A 17,131-nucleotide genomic window follows, 5' to 3' on the forward strand; every position below is an offset into this window, starting at 1 on the left:
AAAATTAAATTAAATTAAAAGTTGGTGTATATGAAGGCAACTTTTGAGCCAATATCTGACAAATGGTTTTAGTTACATCAATAGGCAAATTTGTGACATATTGTGTCCCATACACACAAAAAAATTTTGGTAACATTTAAAATTAGAAGTTATTAATCTCCTTAACATTTTACCAAGGCCATTTGCTTTGTCTTCCAAATACTGTCATGAAGCTGCTCATGGGACTTGTAACAACAATCTTTCTCTAATAAAAGTTTATGCAGACGTTAATTCTTTGCACACTCGTCTATCTTAAACTTCTGTATAATTTATATTAATACCTATTTTTGCTGCTTAATCACTTAGTGAAAGCAAAAAAGAGGAATGGAGAGAAACATATTCCATTTATGCATAGATTTATATAAAAAGATGGATTTAACACATTTCGTCCATTCCTTTGATAATAATCCATTTAATATTTAAATTAATGCTGAACACAAAGTGTTCACAATTGACTGTTGTCAGAAAAAAGGTCTGTGGGTAGAGTCACACTGTGCAGTGAACAACCACTTCTTTCAACAGAGCTGATGATTTATACTGAGATCTGGAGTTTGTGGTTTTTACAGGGTCTTATTGCTGCTAGTTTGGAGAACAGCATTCTCCAGGTTGCCTTGGACACACATATCAGAAGAGGGTCAAAGAGAAAGATAAGAGGAGAAACTGGAAGACATCTGTGGAAGACACATGATAAAATAAAAATTCTCAGTGAAAATGGAGAAGGGTAGACTTTGAAAACAAAAGATACTGGTGGAATGACAAGGAAAAGAATCTACTAAAGAACCCCCAGATTAGAAATTATATTGATGTTTTGTGCAGAAATATTGGAAGTGCATTTTCAACAAATTCTCTTTTATTTTCTTCTTTTCCTCTTTACATTTTTTTCCCCTTATTTACTTTAATACAATGGACTCAACTTTCTTGTAAGGCACTTTTATAACTAGGTTTTAGTCACAAGATTATAATTAAAGGGACTCAGGAGACAATATATACAGTTTTACTTTCCTGCCTTTATTGCCAGGTCAAGTGACTTTTTGATGTGGCACAGAGATGTGGCTTCAACTATGCATATTCTTAAAACATGTAAGACTACGTGAACTTGAACAGGGTGGTGTTGATCAAGGGACACAGACTTTAAGTTACAGGATGAATGATTTCTGGAGATCTAATGAAAAGCGTGATGACTATAGTTAATAATCCTCTATTGTATAAATTTTATAGGAGAGTAGACCTTAAGTGTTCTCACACACACACACAAAAGTTAAGTATGTGAGGTCATGGATAGGCTCATTAGTTTGATTGTAGGGATCATTTCACAATGGATATATATACCGAAACATCACATTGTACACCTTTAATGTATATAATGCTTATGTGTCAATCACACCTCAATTAAAAGACTACATGAACTTCACTAAGTAGCTTACGATTTACAGAGGTTTTGTTTTTGTTTTTGTGAAAACTTAGGTTGAAAAGATGTTAAGCAACTTTGGGGACTGTGTCCAGTACAAAGAAATAGTCAAAAGTTCCCTTGAAGAATTAATTTCTGGCTCTAAAGAAGTTCAGGAGCAAGCCGAGACGATCTTGGACACTGAAGACCTGTTTGAAGCACAGCAGTTACTTCTTCATCACCAGGTAGAAAGGCTTCCTTACTACCCTGCATCTGTGTAAAGCTGATTAGTTACCGAGAGAACCAGAGAAACACGGAATATACTCACTAGGCTGGAGGATTGTGGAAGGGGGCGTGGGAGGACCCTGTTGAATAGTTAAAAGAAGTTGGCACTTATGTTTTCCGTTCTCTCTGTTAAATATTAAATATTTCAGAATATCCTGCAGGACAAATTCCCAGACTGAGTGGTTTGATGACATCAGAAAGTTTGAGGAATATTGTGGAGATAAAATTGATGTAGCTATGAAAACCTGCATAAACCTTCCTAAATGGTCCTTTTCATAACAGAAGGAGAGCTTAGAGATAGGAAAATGGCTTCATTTTTGAGATTGCTATTCTTTTGTCATTATGTTAAAATCTTTCTTTTCTATTTGCAACTTGGAAACAGTTTAGTTTGGGAGATTATAACTTACTTGAAGTACCAGACCTTTCAGGAAAGTTTGCTCTTACAAAGGATTAGAATTAGAAGTAAAGAAATTCTGACATATATACTGACAATAAACAATTTCTTTCTTTTTTTTTTTTTTTTTTTTTTTTTTTTGTCCTTTTTGAGACCGGCCCCACCGCGCTCAGCCAGTGAGTGCTGTGAGCACACTGGTCATCCCTACATAGGATCCGAACCCGCGGCGGGAGCACTGCTGCGCTCCCAGCGCCACACTCTCCCGAGTGCGCCATGGGCTCAGCCCGACAATAAACAATTTCTTTCTTTTTTTTTTTTTTTCCTTTTTGAGACCGGCCCCACCGCGCTCAGCCAGTGAGTGCTGTGAGCACACTGGTCATCCCTACATAGGATCCGAACCCGCGGCGGGAGCACTGCTGCGCTCCCAGCGCCACACTCTCCCGAGTGCGCCATGGGCTCAGCCCGACAATAAACAATTTCAATCAACTTAGTTCCTGATAGGCCAGTAGTGAACATTAAAATATGCACATAAATGGAATATATTACTTGTCAGTATCGATATAAATGGAAATATGATTCAAATCAAATATTTTAATAACAGAATTATAGCTCACTTAATGTGTAGTAATATGCTAGCTAATTTTATATATAATATATGAAATGGAAGTTGAATTAAAAGTATGTGCAAAATAGCAGCCTCTAAACTTTATCGATTTATTTAATAATTATAAAAAGGCTGTGAGTACAAAAAATTAATGTTTGGTGTTACATCGTTTTCAATCATTGTAAAATTGTTTGGGTTTCCTTTTACTTTAAATCAGAGATATAAGACTATAGATATTTATATTAATATTTTAAAACTCTACTCATATTTCTTAGATCAGGTGCTTGTTTATACTGATGTGTTTATTTTGTGAAAATTCATAAGCTGTATACTTGGGATTTATAACTATTCTGTTTGAAGATTATACTTCAATAAAAAGTTTATTTTAAAATATAGTTTATACCATGATATTTCAGCAGATTAACTATTCTGAATATACCCAGGAAGTAAATCCCTTAATATTAGCACTTTTACAGCATAGATGATAAAAATAGAATTGAAGTTGAGACTTTGTGTTTTCAGGCAGGCAATAATTATTTTAAAAGAATCATGTCAAATGAATACTTGGCCAAATATTTTCTGGAGTATTGCACAAAATGCTAATGTTCTCAAAATCGGTATACAACTAAAACACGAAGGCCGAATTACTTATGTTGTTTATCATTAAAACACAAAATATTTATACATAATGTCCATCTTGACTAATACAGAGTCCCCATTACCTTTACAATGCAGTTGGGACCCACGCTGTGTGAGATTGTACCTTTCTGTACCTCTACTAAGTGTGGGTGTTTATGCCCCTGCTTAGCTGCTTAAAGAATAAAATTTATATCCATCTGTTGAACAAATGCTTCCAGCAAAAGACAAAGATGATCTCAGCAAAGAAGAGAGACGTGCAGCAGCAGATCAGGCAGGCTCAGCAGGGAGGTGGGCTGCCCGGCCGAGGCCGCGAGGAGCTGCAGAAGTTGGAGAGCACCTTGGACGGCCTGGAGCGTGGTAGGGAGAGGCAGGAACGCCGCATCCAGGTAGGAGCTGGGACCCAGGGCTTGTTGCAGGAGAGGCATCGGCTGTGTTCACTTCTGTATTTCATCTCACAGCAGCAGGGGCAAAGGTTTACTCCCACCTCGGAATGCCCCAGCATTGTGTTAAACATGTGACATGCATTATCTCTTTTAATCATCACATCAGCCCTAGGAGGTGACTTGTGTAATTAGCACATTTTGTAAGTGTGGTTGCTTGAGAAGAAAAAGTTTGAGGACTTGGCCCAATGCCACACAGCAGTGATTAATAAATAAAGCCAGAGTTTAATCCACACTTGTCTGAATCCAGAAATTTGAAATCGTATCATTTCTCTTTTCTAGGAAGTCCAACAGCCTCACCTTTATGCTTTATTGTGATGTTGACATATTATCTTTTAAAAAGCTTTTGATTTTTGCCACCTCACTTCTCTGTGTTGCTCTCTCTCTTTCTCTCTACCTCCTTTTAAGTAGTATTGTTAGATGCATAGGACTTTACAAGTGCTGGAGAACTCAGAAATCACCTAGATCTAGATGAAAGCATGGAGACCCAGAAAGGAAATTCTTATAGAAGACACTAAAACGATCTTGATTCAGTGCGACTGTGTAAAATTTGAACTAAGAGTTCACTGGAAGTTGACAGTTTAGCAAATGAATGAGAAAGTATGATAATATTTTGTGACACACTTTGGTAATTTATAACCTGAAATGTTTATTTTTTCAATTTTAGGTTACATTAAGAAAATGGGAGCGATTTGAAACAAACAAAGAGACAGTGGTCAGATATCTTTTTCAAACAGGTTCGAGCCATGAACGGTTTTTGAGCTTTAGCAGTTTGGAAAGTTTATCTTCAGAATTGGAACAGACAAAGGTATATTAATAAGACCATATGGTTCCTTGGTCCTCATTATTCAGAAAAACAGCAGCGAAACTATTTATCCTCCAATTACTCTCCATTAACTATTAATTATTGTTACTCATTTAATCAATACTTGCTATTTATTGATGACTCACTATTTTCAACACACTGGGGAATGAAAATATAAATAGGATTTAAACAGTAAGGACTAAGAGAACGTTTCATGAAAGTGGGAAATGGTTAGTTCCTTAATAGATGTACAGATTTTTAAAAATCTGGAGGCAATGATATTTTTAACGAAACCTGAAAAGGCAGGTAAAACTTAGAAAACCAGAGTTCGGAGCAGAGAACAAACATTCCTCGAAGGGGAATGGCATGAGGTATAAAAATCCTAGAAATGGGGATTCTATGTTGTAAAGCAGAGTAAAGAAAGGGAAGTGAATTTATAAAGGGAAGTTGTGCCACATCGCAAAGAGTTTTGAAGGCTTAAAGCATTACTCTCTAGGCAGCATAGAGCCAGAACCATCAAAGGTTTTTAAAGAGAGTTGCATGACCAGAGCTGAGCTTTCGGGAGATGAATTTCTAGGCAGGTGTGGAAAATGGATTGAAAGGGTGCAGGACTGGGGTCATGGGACCCGATTAGAAAGTTATTGCACATGTGCCTATGGGAGTTAATATGGGCATAAATAAGGGTGGGGGGGGGTAGCAGTTGGTGCATGGGGACAAATGCAAAATGAAAAAAATTTAGCAAAGTGTCTAATTTGGCTATATGAAAATAAGTCAGTTTTATTGTTAAGAACAGTATAGATCCATACATGTATGAATCCTGCTACCACTTGTATGTCTTCTTCTTAGGACTTGGAGATAAGACATTACAATGTTATTCTATTTTTGTTTAATTTTGTTTTTATTAACATCATTCTGCTCTTTGCATTCCTTTACATTGTGTTTTCCCTGTACATAGTTCACACAAAAGGATCTAAGATTGAATGTATATAAGCATTTTAAACAGTACTTTCTATGTGTTTTTCCTGAGTTCTGGGAAATACTAGTGGCGGGGGGGCGCTTTATTTTACACTCCTGGTTCTATTCATGGGATTTTGAGAGATTATGCTTTGATTCAGTTTTCACAATTGAATCTACAATGACTATAAGTTCACATGTAGTAATAGTGGGTGCTTTTAAACCACAGAATTTAATATTGTGACATTAGCAACTGTCATATTTTAGGATATTATAAATCTCTATACCATAAGAAAGCTGTACTTACTCATTTTTATTCTCTCAAATTGCAGGGTACTTCTCTGAAGTAACATTGATATTTCTATGAGGACATTAAGTCTTTTAAACTTAAAGCTATAATAGTATTATGTAGTAACTAACTATCTTATATGGCATTACGTAATAATTCCGAGAGATGCTCAGAGTAAAAAGCTGACTTTAAAAAATATACATTTGCATTGAATTTCTACATTACCTATTCAGGAGAGGGGAATTTATGATCAAAATTTAACCTCCTGTGAAATCTCATGAGAAGAAATGAGACATTAAGTTAATTTTCTTCACTCAAGATTATCACCGGGCTTACCTTTTCCAGTTCAGTATTCAATACATTTTATTTACCCAGCAAAATTCAGAGAGCATGTAAAGTTTGCCAGTGCCTCATACATATTAAATTAACTTTAGAATTAATATAGCTCAATATTATCGATAATCAATATATAGATTTAATAAACCATTTTGTCCTCAATTTTATGTGAGGGACTTAAAAACGATAGTCGGTACCTGCCAGAGTGTTAGGCACTTAAAAATGAAATTGCTAATGGATTGTTAATGGTATGTTCCAAGAAAAACATCACCATCTGCATTTTACATGAGAGCCTGAAAAGTAATTCACCCAATCAAACAACTAGTGGCTAGCAGACCCAGGATTCCAGCCCAAGTTTGACTGGTTCAAAACTTACCTTATTTCCATCATGTCCTATATGTATATGTAATAAATAGGATTTCACTGCATTAAGAGCAGATTATAATTGTATCTCTTTTCAGGGAACTAGTTAACAAAATTTTTTAATAGTAAAGATCACTGATACTCTGCATTGACTGAGATATTCTTCAATTAAACAAACAAATATTTCTATTCATTGGCCTAGAAATCTATTATCTCTATGACTGAAGAATCAATCACTGTTGAACTGGCCTGTAATAAATTAACAGATTTGTGGATGTTAATTATTATAATGTGGCTCAGAATTCCAAACAATCATTCAAAGCCAGGAAACAACGGGAAATCATTTTTGTGAGAATTGTTGGATAACTATGAAGATAGATAGTTGGTTTTGTATATAAAATGAAAAACTTGTAGCAAAGTGTCTATTTTGGCCCTGTGAAAATAAGTCAGTTTTATTGTTAAGACGAATATAAGACCATACGCATATGAATCCATCTATCCATACACTCGTTTATTTTGGGGGATATGATGCAGTATATGCATTTTTTTGAGAGAAGAGTTAAATAAAATAAAATGCCCACCTAACAGTTGTAACATCTTTTTATTTAGGAGTTTTCTAAACGGACAGAAAGTATTGCAGCCCAGGCTGAGAACCTTGTAAAGGAAGCTTCAGAGATCCCACTTGGGCCCAAGAATAAGCAGCTGCTTCAACAGCAGGCCAAGTCAATCAAAGAGCAAGTCAAAAAATTAGAAGACACGCTTGAAGAAGAGTATGTGCTTGACACGTCCTAAACTTTCCTCTCTGAGATAAAGTTTAATACAGTCTTTCCTGTATCTTGTATTCAAAACATTCTTTTAAAATCTTGAAGTGTCTGTGTATTTCAGCATGTTTTGAGGAAGCCGCTCACGATTCAAAAGAAAGTATCACCAAAACAGGAACCAATATCTATCATAGATCGAAAATATATAGGGGGTGTGGTTTTTACCTATTAAACTGATTATATTAATGAGAAAGCCATATCTATTCAATCCTGTGGCCTTTGTAGAGAGAATCTCAAAAAAGAACCAATACTGAAAACAATTTTTTTTTTTTTACTGTATTATTCTGTTGTCACCAGTTAGAGGAAAAGGGAGATATTTGGTTAGTGTAGATTCTAGGCCTAAATACACATCACATAGACCAAATGTCTCCAGCTTGAAGAAGCTCATGCAGCTTGTTTACACAGTGCCTCAGTATTCAAATTGTCACTGATCGATATGCAATTTCCAGAAATTGACATCAAGAATCTATTTTATTTTTAAACATTTAATGTTTGTTTATCCAAAAAGAAAGAAATAACAGTTTGGCCTATTGATATCCTGTTATTCTAAGGTACTTCAAAAAGTTCTTGGAGAAATAGAATTGAAGGGTAATATGAATCTTTCCATGAACTTTAAAAAAATTTTTTTAAATTTTATTTTAATTTATCAATATACAATGTAGTTGATTTTCATGTCCCTCTGCCAATTCCTCCTTGTCCCCCTCCCTTTTCCCCCTTTACCACATCAACATCATATCTGTTCGATTGTCTTAACAAGTTCAAGGAATTGTTGTGATTGTTGTATCTTCTTCCCCCCACCCTATGTTTGTTTGTTTGTATATTTATTTATTTATTTTTATTAGCTTCCACAAATAGGGAGAGCATGTGGTATTTCTCTTTCTATGCCTGGCTTATTTCACTTAATATAATTTTCTCTAAGTCCATCCATATTGCTGAGAATGGTACTATTTCATTTTTTTTTTTTTTTTTACAGCAGTGTAGTGTAGATATGCCGCAGTTTCCTTATCCACTCATCCAATGATGGGCATTTAGGCTGGTTCCAACTCTTGGCTATTGTAAATAGCGCTGCAATAGAGAGTACTGGTATCCCTTCGACATGATGATTTCCATTCCTCTGGGTATATACCCAGCAGTGGGATAGCTGTGTCATATGGTAGATCTATCTGTAATTGTTTGAGGAACTTCCATACCGTTTTCCATAAAGGCTGCACCATTTTGCAGTCCCACCAAGAGTGTAGGAGGGTTCCTGTTTCTCCGCATTCTCACCAGCATTTATCATTCTCAGTCTTTTGGATATTAGCCATCCTAACTGGAGTGAGATGGTATCTCAAAGTGGTTTTGATTTGCATTTCCCAAATGCTGAGTGATGTTGAGCATTTTTTTATGTGTCTGTTGGCCATAAGTATATCTTCCTTTGAGAAATGCCTATTCAGCTCCTTCGCCCCTTTTTTAATTGTGTTCCTTGTTTTTTTGCTGTAAAGTTGTTTGAGTTCCTTGTATATTCTGGATATTAATCCTTTGTCGGATGTATATTTTGCTAATATTTTCTCCCACTCTGTTGGATGTCTTTTTGCTGTTAATTATTTCTTCTGCTTTGCAGAAACTTTTTAGTTTGATATAATCCCATTTGTTTACTTTTCCTTTGGTTGCTTGTGCTTTTGGGGTCATATTCATAAAGTTTGTGCCCAATCCTCCTTCCTGAAGTGTTTCCCCTATGTTTTCTTTAAGGAGTTTTAGTTTCAGGATGTATGCTTAATTCCTTAATCCATTTAGAGTTGATTTGGGTATATGGCGAGAGGTATGGATCTAGTTTCATTCTCCTTCATATGAATGTCCAATTCCATGAATTTTTTTAAGTCCCCTTATATGGACAATATATATAAGAAAATTTGGAGGGGACAAATGTATGATGATGTGGTCAATACTTCTCAACATAATATGGCTAAGCATTTCTATTTTTAAAGTTACTTAATGGTAAATCAATAACACATAGTATTGACATATTATTATTAAGAAACAGGACAAAATTTCTAAGATGGATTTTAAAAGGTAAAATTTGTTTCTAATACTATTAACACCTTGGAATTAACATTTTACATTTGCCTAAACTTCTAATTTTGATAAATTTTGACTTGAAACATTGTACACTGCAGAAGAAATCTCAAAAAAGAACCAAATTTAAAACAAATTATGACTCAAAACTTTGAGGAATTTATATTAAATATTCTTCATCAAGTTATGGAAATAATAAAACTTAGAGTTTATCAGAAAGGAAGCTATTGCTATTAAGAATATCCATTTGAATTTTTATTTTATTTATAAACTTGCAATATAGCATAGCTTGCATTACCTGTACTGCTGAGAGAATTAGGCACATCCAGGGTATAAATTTGAGATTGCAATACTATTTAATTTGACAGTCAGTGATGAGTGATGCCAGTGTATTTTTCTTGACGTCTTCAAGTGCCTTTTGGTATAGAGGGACATTCTTTTTCTTTTTTTTTTAACCCAAGGACTTACCAGTTCAATGATATACTGTTACTTTCTTAGTCTTTTTCTAAACTGAAAGCCATATTCATCTGGTTATATATGCATAACTAATACAAACTGGGAATCTGTAGTTGAAATTTTTTTCACTAGATTTATTACAAATAAAACTTAAGTTGTCTAAAAGTAGTTAGGGTGCTCATGCACAAGAGTTTATAAGTCTTTTGGAATCAGGACCATAGGACATCTATTACAAATGTCAGGCTTAGCTCTAATGATAGAAACAGTTCTCACCTGGCAACATGGATTTCAGATCATGAGCTCTGTCTTTAAAGATCTTTCAGTAAAAGCATCGCTGTACTGTCTTTACTCTAAGACTAAGAGGACCATGCCCATGAAAATAGCACTATTAAAAAATTGTGTGCATTGGAATGTATTCTGGCATAGTTTATTAAAATATATCCTGGTAACTACTAGTTACATTCAGAGTTTAATTAGATTGTGCCTGGATTCAAACTCCTTTGGACCCAGCAATATTTTGTTCGAAGCACAGTTCCATTCATAACATACCATAAATGCTGCCTTATTAAATATTCATTCTCAGTGGAGATAGGAAGATGTGAGGCCTGACAACCTTAGATCAAATGTGCATTTTTTTTTTTATGTTCAAATAGTTTCAACTTTGAAGTGGTCACAAATGTCTTCACTCTTTTCACCTGGTAATTTTTTAAAAAACGTGTTGTTGTTCTCTATTTAAAATGTTGCATTTTATTTACTTAATTTGGTTAATTTTAGTATTAAAACCATGGAAATGGTGAAAAACAAGTGGGATCATTTTGGCAGTAATTTTGAGACCCTGTCCATCTGGATAACTGAGAAAGAAAAAGAACTCAAAGCCTTGGAAACTTCGTCATCTGCCATGGACATGCAAATCAGCCAAATCAAGGTGACCTGCTCACACGTTATATTTATAATCCATGTCTAGCTTTTAAAAATTCCTTTCTTATATTTCTCCAAATGCTGTTTGGTCCCAGGACAAATCTTCCCCTGCTATGAGACTCTGTTAAAACTAAATTCACACAAAATGCCAAGCTAAGAGGTCTTGATTGATACTGGCAATACTTTATAGATGGAATTATGTATTAATATTGTCTGACTTATGCATTCAAAGTCAATATTGTGTGCAATATCATTAAAATATTTTTATGGTTACATTATTCTTTTCCTTGATTTTGAATTAACTACAATGGAGTGCTCCGTTGATTCATTTATACCACACGAAATATATTCATCATCTACAACTATACTTTATAAAAACCATCCCAAACTTCTATCTCAAGTATTAGCAGTACTTACCCTCACCAACCACAATTTGTTTAGATGAGGCAATCAGACCTGTTGCTTTAATGTTTTCATTTATGACCTTGGGACAGGGACGAGGATACTCTGATATTTTTTAGCTCTCCCAGTTTTAAAATAACCATGTGGACAGACTAATATCATCCACTTCATTCAAACAGTTTAAGAAAAAACAGTTGGTAGAAATGAGCTTGAAGTGTTCCTCTCTTTGTTTATTTTATACAGTTTTACACCACACATTTTCAAAATTCAGTCTCTTCTTTTTATATCTCAGCTCAGTTTTGAGGAAGGAATTGGAAAACCCTCTGCCATTTCATTCAATTAAATATAGCAAAATAAATACCAAGGTGAGGAAACATTTCACACCATGACTCAGAAGGAGTTGTTACCATGTGCAAGGTGGGAGGTGCGATGCTGCTTAGCTAAGATTACACGCGGTGCTGATCCCGGCTGACATGACTCGTCTTTGGCAATCAAGAATACGTGGAGTGTGGTATACACTGTCTGGTCTGCCTTCTGTGGTATACGAGGGAAAATAGGTACCAAGCCGTTAAAGAATATTCATGAAATAGTTTTAATCTTTAAAACTGTTTTCAGAGTTGTCATTTAATCATTTTTACTAAATTCTAAGAAAAAAAGAATAACACATTTAAAGAGTTTTGTCTGAAAAATGTCCCCTTTCAAAAATTAACATACACTTTATAACTCATTTATTCTTTCTAGTTCATTTACTGTTATTTTAACCTTTATTCCAGGATTTCTGAAATATAAGGGGTACTTCAAAAAGTTCATAAAAGATTTGTATCATCTTTTAATTCTATTTTTCCATGAACTTTTTTGAAGCACCTTCATATATCAAGGATCAAACGTCACCTCATTGTTACTCTTCAGGAAAAAAAAAGATTACATATTTTATTTTTAAATATATGTTCAGTTGTGGATTTCCATGCCTTTACACTAGAAATATATTTTAATATGTCCAATATGTCATTTTGAAAGCTATCTAAAAACATCTGAAATGAATACAAATACCAGGACACAGATACTTGCTAGAAATAAACAAAGACAGAGTAGAATACACTGTCCGGTGAAATTTGGTCTAATAGACTTAAGTTTTATTTCCAAACAGAAGACTATATCATAGGAAATATTAAAAATACGACAACACTGTCATCGTGTTCTCACTTTAGAACAATTTTAGGATTAATATTAATGAAGCATTCGCTTTGTTGTGAAGATAAAAACTCTAAGCCCATTTTTGTTCATTGTTACATGCTATTTCAAATGACTGATTTCTTATTCCTAATTGATAATTGATAAATGCTGATAGCACATGCTAGGTTCCTTTTCCATCTTCTCTTGGATGAAATTTTTTTTAACCAAAATCCAACAATATTATCATATGCTTGGTATTTATGAATCCGTTGAAGACATGTATTACTCTAAGAACTAAAAACTTTGTTCTTAACTAAGATTGTTTGACCACTGATATGTTCACGCACCTGGTACAATTAAACACATGGTAGACACTCAATATAGAGTTGTTGAATTTATGAGTATTTTCTCTAAAAAAGTGTGATCTTAAAAACAGCAAAATAAAGGCTGTATTAATGCTCAAACAACAAATATCTTTCAAAACTACCACTATAGTTCCACATATAAAAAATAAAAATACATAAGTGATGTGTGCCTGACAATCTGATGCAAATTATTTCTGTTTGTCTCATCCAGACGGAAGTTATTTCTGACTATGTTGTCTCATCTGGACAGAAGTTACAAATTTATTTTTTTCTGGGGTACCAGTATTTTCTACTTAAAGTATTTGAAACTCAGACTTGTCTGAACTTTTAGCAGTAATTTAATTGAATTAAATTACATTGTTGGAATATTTATAATGGCCCTTTTTCTCAGAAAAATAATTTTTATTTTCTTATACCTAAAGAAGCCTCTGTGTTTAGGAGACACACTCCCCCCCTCCCAACGCACATGTATGCACACATATCCTTAGCAGCTATCAGTACTTATGAGTCGGCTAACATATGAAATACCCTTTCTGCCCCAAATTGAAATTATGGTATGTAGGCTTTTTACTGTAAAGTACACAACTAATGAGTAAAGCAGTGGAGTCCCCAGGTCAGTAGCAGCAGCATCACCTAGGAATTTGTTAGAAAATTTAAAATCTTGGGTTCCACCTTAGACTTAGTGAGCCTGAATCCCTGAGGGTGGGAGCCAGTGATCCTAATGCATTATAAATTTGGAAACCACTGGCATGAAGAATGGATAATGAGTTTGAACCGATTGGTTTCAAGTAGGAATGCAATCAGAAAACCTTATAGTTTAGTAAAATATAAAAAACTGAACTACATTTTAGAAAAACTAAATGAATGTCAATATTAGCATTCCTATGAGTTACTGGAACACACTGCTTCCCCAAATCAGTTGATTAAAATGCTTGATTGAAAGGATAAGCAGATAATTGTGCCTTCAGAGATACTGTAAGAGTTCCAGGGACATCATCTTGCTGACTTCACTGCAAACAGAGGTAGCTATTTCTCTTTATTCTTTATCCAGTAAGCACAACCCCCATCAGTTTGTGTTTTCCAGACATTGTCTGCCTATCTATCATCCCCAAATGAGTTCAGAAAACGTGTGTTTGTTCATAGCTGCTCTCTAACCATCCAAGTATGCTGAAATGTCAGTTAAGGGAATTTTCCTGGTGTTCTCTCTCTGCAGATAATTACATCATTTAAGGAAGGCAAGCTTGCTCACCCACATTGTTGTTTTTCTTGTTTTGAATGTTAGGTCACAATTCAGGAAATAGAAAGTAAGATCATCAGCATTACAGAATTAGAAGAAGCAGCTCAATCTTTTGCTCAATTTATTACCACTGGAGAATCTGCTCGAATCAAAGCCAAGTTAACACAGATAAGAAGATACTGGGAAGAACTCCGAGAGCATGCACAGTGTCTGCAAGTAACAATCTTAGGACATTTATCTCAGCAGCAAAAGTTTGAAGAGAATCTTAAAAAGGTAAGAATTGGTCCATGCATTCTTAAGTTTCATATTTCACTTTGCATTTATAGGGAAATGCAATAAATACTGCACAGATAATGGAACAAGAAAAAAAATTTTCTAATCATTTTCCAGGCTATCAATTATGACTAAATTTATAATTATTTATATGGTACATTTCTGGGGTGAATATAAGAATGTCATTATACAATGTGTTCAGATAGTCATTACAGGTTAATATCTTTCAAATAATGGATGACACTGATTTTATATTTTTATATTTTTTTAAAATGTATTTTATCTTCACATTGAAAGTTATCTATAGAAGGTAGGTATGCTGCTTTCTTAATAATCTGTTTAGGTTTAATGTTTATATTTCCCATCATTATTTTTATGTTTCACCAATGTTTTAGCTCCAACAATCTGTGTCTGGATTTGAAGATAAACTTGCAGATCCAATTAAAATATGTCCTTCAGCTACAGAAACATTCAAAGTTCTCCAAGAACATATGGTAAGAGTAGGCTTCAACATTTCTACTCATTTATCAACTGAAAAATTTGATATTTCCTGCTTGAAAAGAAAATGGAGTAAATATTTTTATGAGAATTAAAATTGGAAAGGTTTTTATGCTAGTTGAGGAATTCTATAGGTCAAATGTACTCACTTCAAATAACACAAGAAACGTAGTATGCAAATAAGTTTTCATTTAAAAGTATATTACAGAAGTAGTCATTTAAAATATATTTCTCTCTTTTATTTACAGCATGAAATATTTTCAGATTATAGCTCTAATGAACCCTTTTGCAATCATTATAAAAAATTAAATGTGCAAGAAAAACATGTATGTGCACAGCAGATTTCAGGTTTTAACTCACTACACTCAGATGTGCAAAGACTGTGTTCTCACTGACTTGTTTCCAAGGACTGGCTTTTTTGATTTGGTCTCTGAACTGATCATTGCGAGTTTTTCACAAGGCGAAAAACAGATGGCTTCAGCAGAATCTAAGGGGAGAAGCCAAGAGGAGAATCATGCACAAAGAAATACTAAAAAGAAACGTGTTAATTAAAAAGCAAAAATATAAATACTATCCCTGTTGGATGTGTGTTGTGTGCACATATGTACACAAACTCAGAGAAAGGGAGCACAGTGATGTTTACACAAGCAAATGATTGACACATCTGGAAAGGGGAGTGGGACTTATGTTGTTGGAATATTTATAATGACAATGCATTTTTGTGTTACTTATGTGATTTTTTAAAAAATACCAAAAAAGAAAAAAATTGAGGAAAAGCAAGGTAACAATTTGATGAAGTTGTTTTAATAGACAGCTAACAATAGAGTACCAGAGAGGATAACATTCTATTTTTTGTAATATTTAGATTTCCTAAAGCTAGTTGTTTTTCTCCGTCTTAATTTTCTAATCTATAAAATGGGGATAATGAAAGAACACACCTCTTAGATTTCTTATGAAGGTTAAAAGAGTTAATCCATGCAATGTGCATAACACAGCACCTGCCACATTCTGAGGCAACTTCTCATTATTATCATTGATCCTGCAGCAGCTATTTCAGCCATAACTTTTTATGTATAATTTTATAGAGATTATAGCATGTTACATGTAGCTTTTATAAACAATGAATAGGGTTTTTAAATACATATTTAGCATAAAATGGATACTAGTTTTCACATATTATCTGATCATAAGGGAAAGTTGAAATTATTCAGAAATACAGCAGAACTTTCTTACTTGAGGAAAGACTCTCCATTCTCATTTTTGATTTCTGGATTCATGTTTTTCCCCATTTTCACCATGTCTTGTTGGAAATTACGGGCAAAGTCATTTTTTAGTACCACTGCTGTTTATTGTGACTGAGGGAAAATATATTGTGATGAAGAGTCTCGAAGAAAAACAGAGGTCTTGCTCAACCCTGTGCTTTCGTTGGATTCCTTTTGTGCTCTCCTTAGGATCTCTGTCAGGGCCTGGAGTCCCTGAGTGGCTCAATCGCTGCCTTTGCAGCCAGTGCCCGGAAGGTCGTCAGCAGAGAACCCTGTGTTCAGGAGGCCTTGGCTCTACAGCAGCAATATGAGATGGCACTTAGTAGGGCCAAAGAGAGACAGACTGTGCTGGAGAATCTGTTGGCCCACTGGCAGAGGTGAGCAGCATTTGTTCTATGAGTTACCACCACTATTAAATAGGAAATTCTGGACTGACTCTTCTTTAAGCAATGGGGAATGATTATCCCAGATGTAAAATATGTGAACTCATGTGTCTACTATGGGAAGATGCTGGTCTTCACTATGAGATAAAGATCCCTGAGAGTGGAGAAGGATATATGAGGCCCTTTCAAAAAGTTCATGAAAAATAGAATTAAAAGATAATACGGATCTTTCCATAAACTTTTTGAAGTACCCTTGTGTATATCCTTACATGTAACCCAGATAGAAACATGTGTGCAAGTACACAGGTGAAAACGAAAGGACTGATTTTCGTGCCCGCACATCTAAGAGTAAAATAACCAACATTGTACTGTATGTGATGGTTTGCGTTGAACCCTCCAATTTCAGAAAGGTTTAGTTTTGTAGCATGATAATTTTGGATGAATTTCTTTCTTATTCTCCTTCTTTAGGCTAGAAAAAGAACTGTCATCCTTTTTGACCTGGTTAGAGCGGTGTGAAGCTATGGCCAGTGCCCCAGAAGTGGACATCTCTGCAGACAGAGTCAAAGTGGAGGGTGAACTTCAATTAATACAGGCAAGTGCAAGGAAGGGTGAGGAAAGAAATGAAGTGCTCTTTTTACGGTCGCATTATTATTTTATTTTTTATTTTTATTTTTTTAAAAATATTTTATTTTAGGGCCGGCCCGGTGGCGCACTGCTATAGTGCGCCGCTTGGGAAGCGCGGCGGCGCTCCCGCCG

General features: G+C 34.7%; 1 protein-coding gene across 1 annotated transcript in view; it reads left to right on the plus strand.

The window, feature by feature from the left end:
- LOC103606144 (nesprin-1-like) overlaps positions 1-17,131 on the plus strand; it is a gene marked incomplete at its 5' end in the record, with an annotated part of 130,330 nt that overhangs the window by 66,446 nt on the left and 46,753 nt on the right. Inside the window, 9 exons of the mRNA XM_008590735.1 lie at positions 1,504-1,671; positions 3,567-3,734; positions 4,456-4,596; positions 7,145-7,305; positions 10,639-10,789; positions 14,005-14,232; positions 14,628-14,726; positions 16,182-16,369; positions 16,844-16,967. Coding sequence (XP_008588957.1) covers positions 1,504-1,671; positions 3,567-3,734; positions 4,456-4,596; positions 7,145-7,305; positions 10,639-10,789; positions 14,005-14,232; positions 14,628-14,726; positions 16,182-16,369; positions 16,844-16,967 — 1,428 coding nt within the window. The remainder of the gene's footprint in view (positions 1-1,503; positions 1,672-3,566; positions 3,735-4,455; positions 4,597-7,144; positions 7,306-10,638; positions 10,790-14,004; positions 14,233-14,627; positions 14,727-16,181; positions 16,370-16,843; positions 16,968-17,131) is intronic.

The sequence above is a fragment of the Galeopterus variegatus genome, unplaced genomic scaffold (assembly GCF_000696425.1).
Source record: "Galeopterus variegatus unplaced genomic scaffold, G_variegatus-3.0.2 Scaffold6343, whole genome shotgun sequence".
NCBI classification, from domain to species: Eukaryota; Metazoa; Chordata; class Mammalia; order Dermoptera; family Cynocephalidae; genus Galeopterus; species Galeopterus variegatus.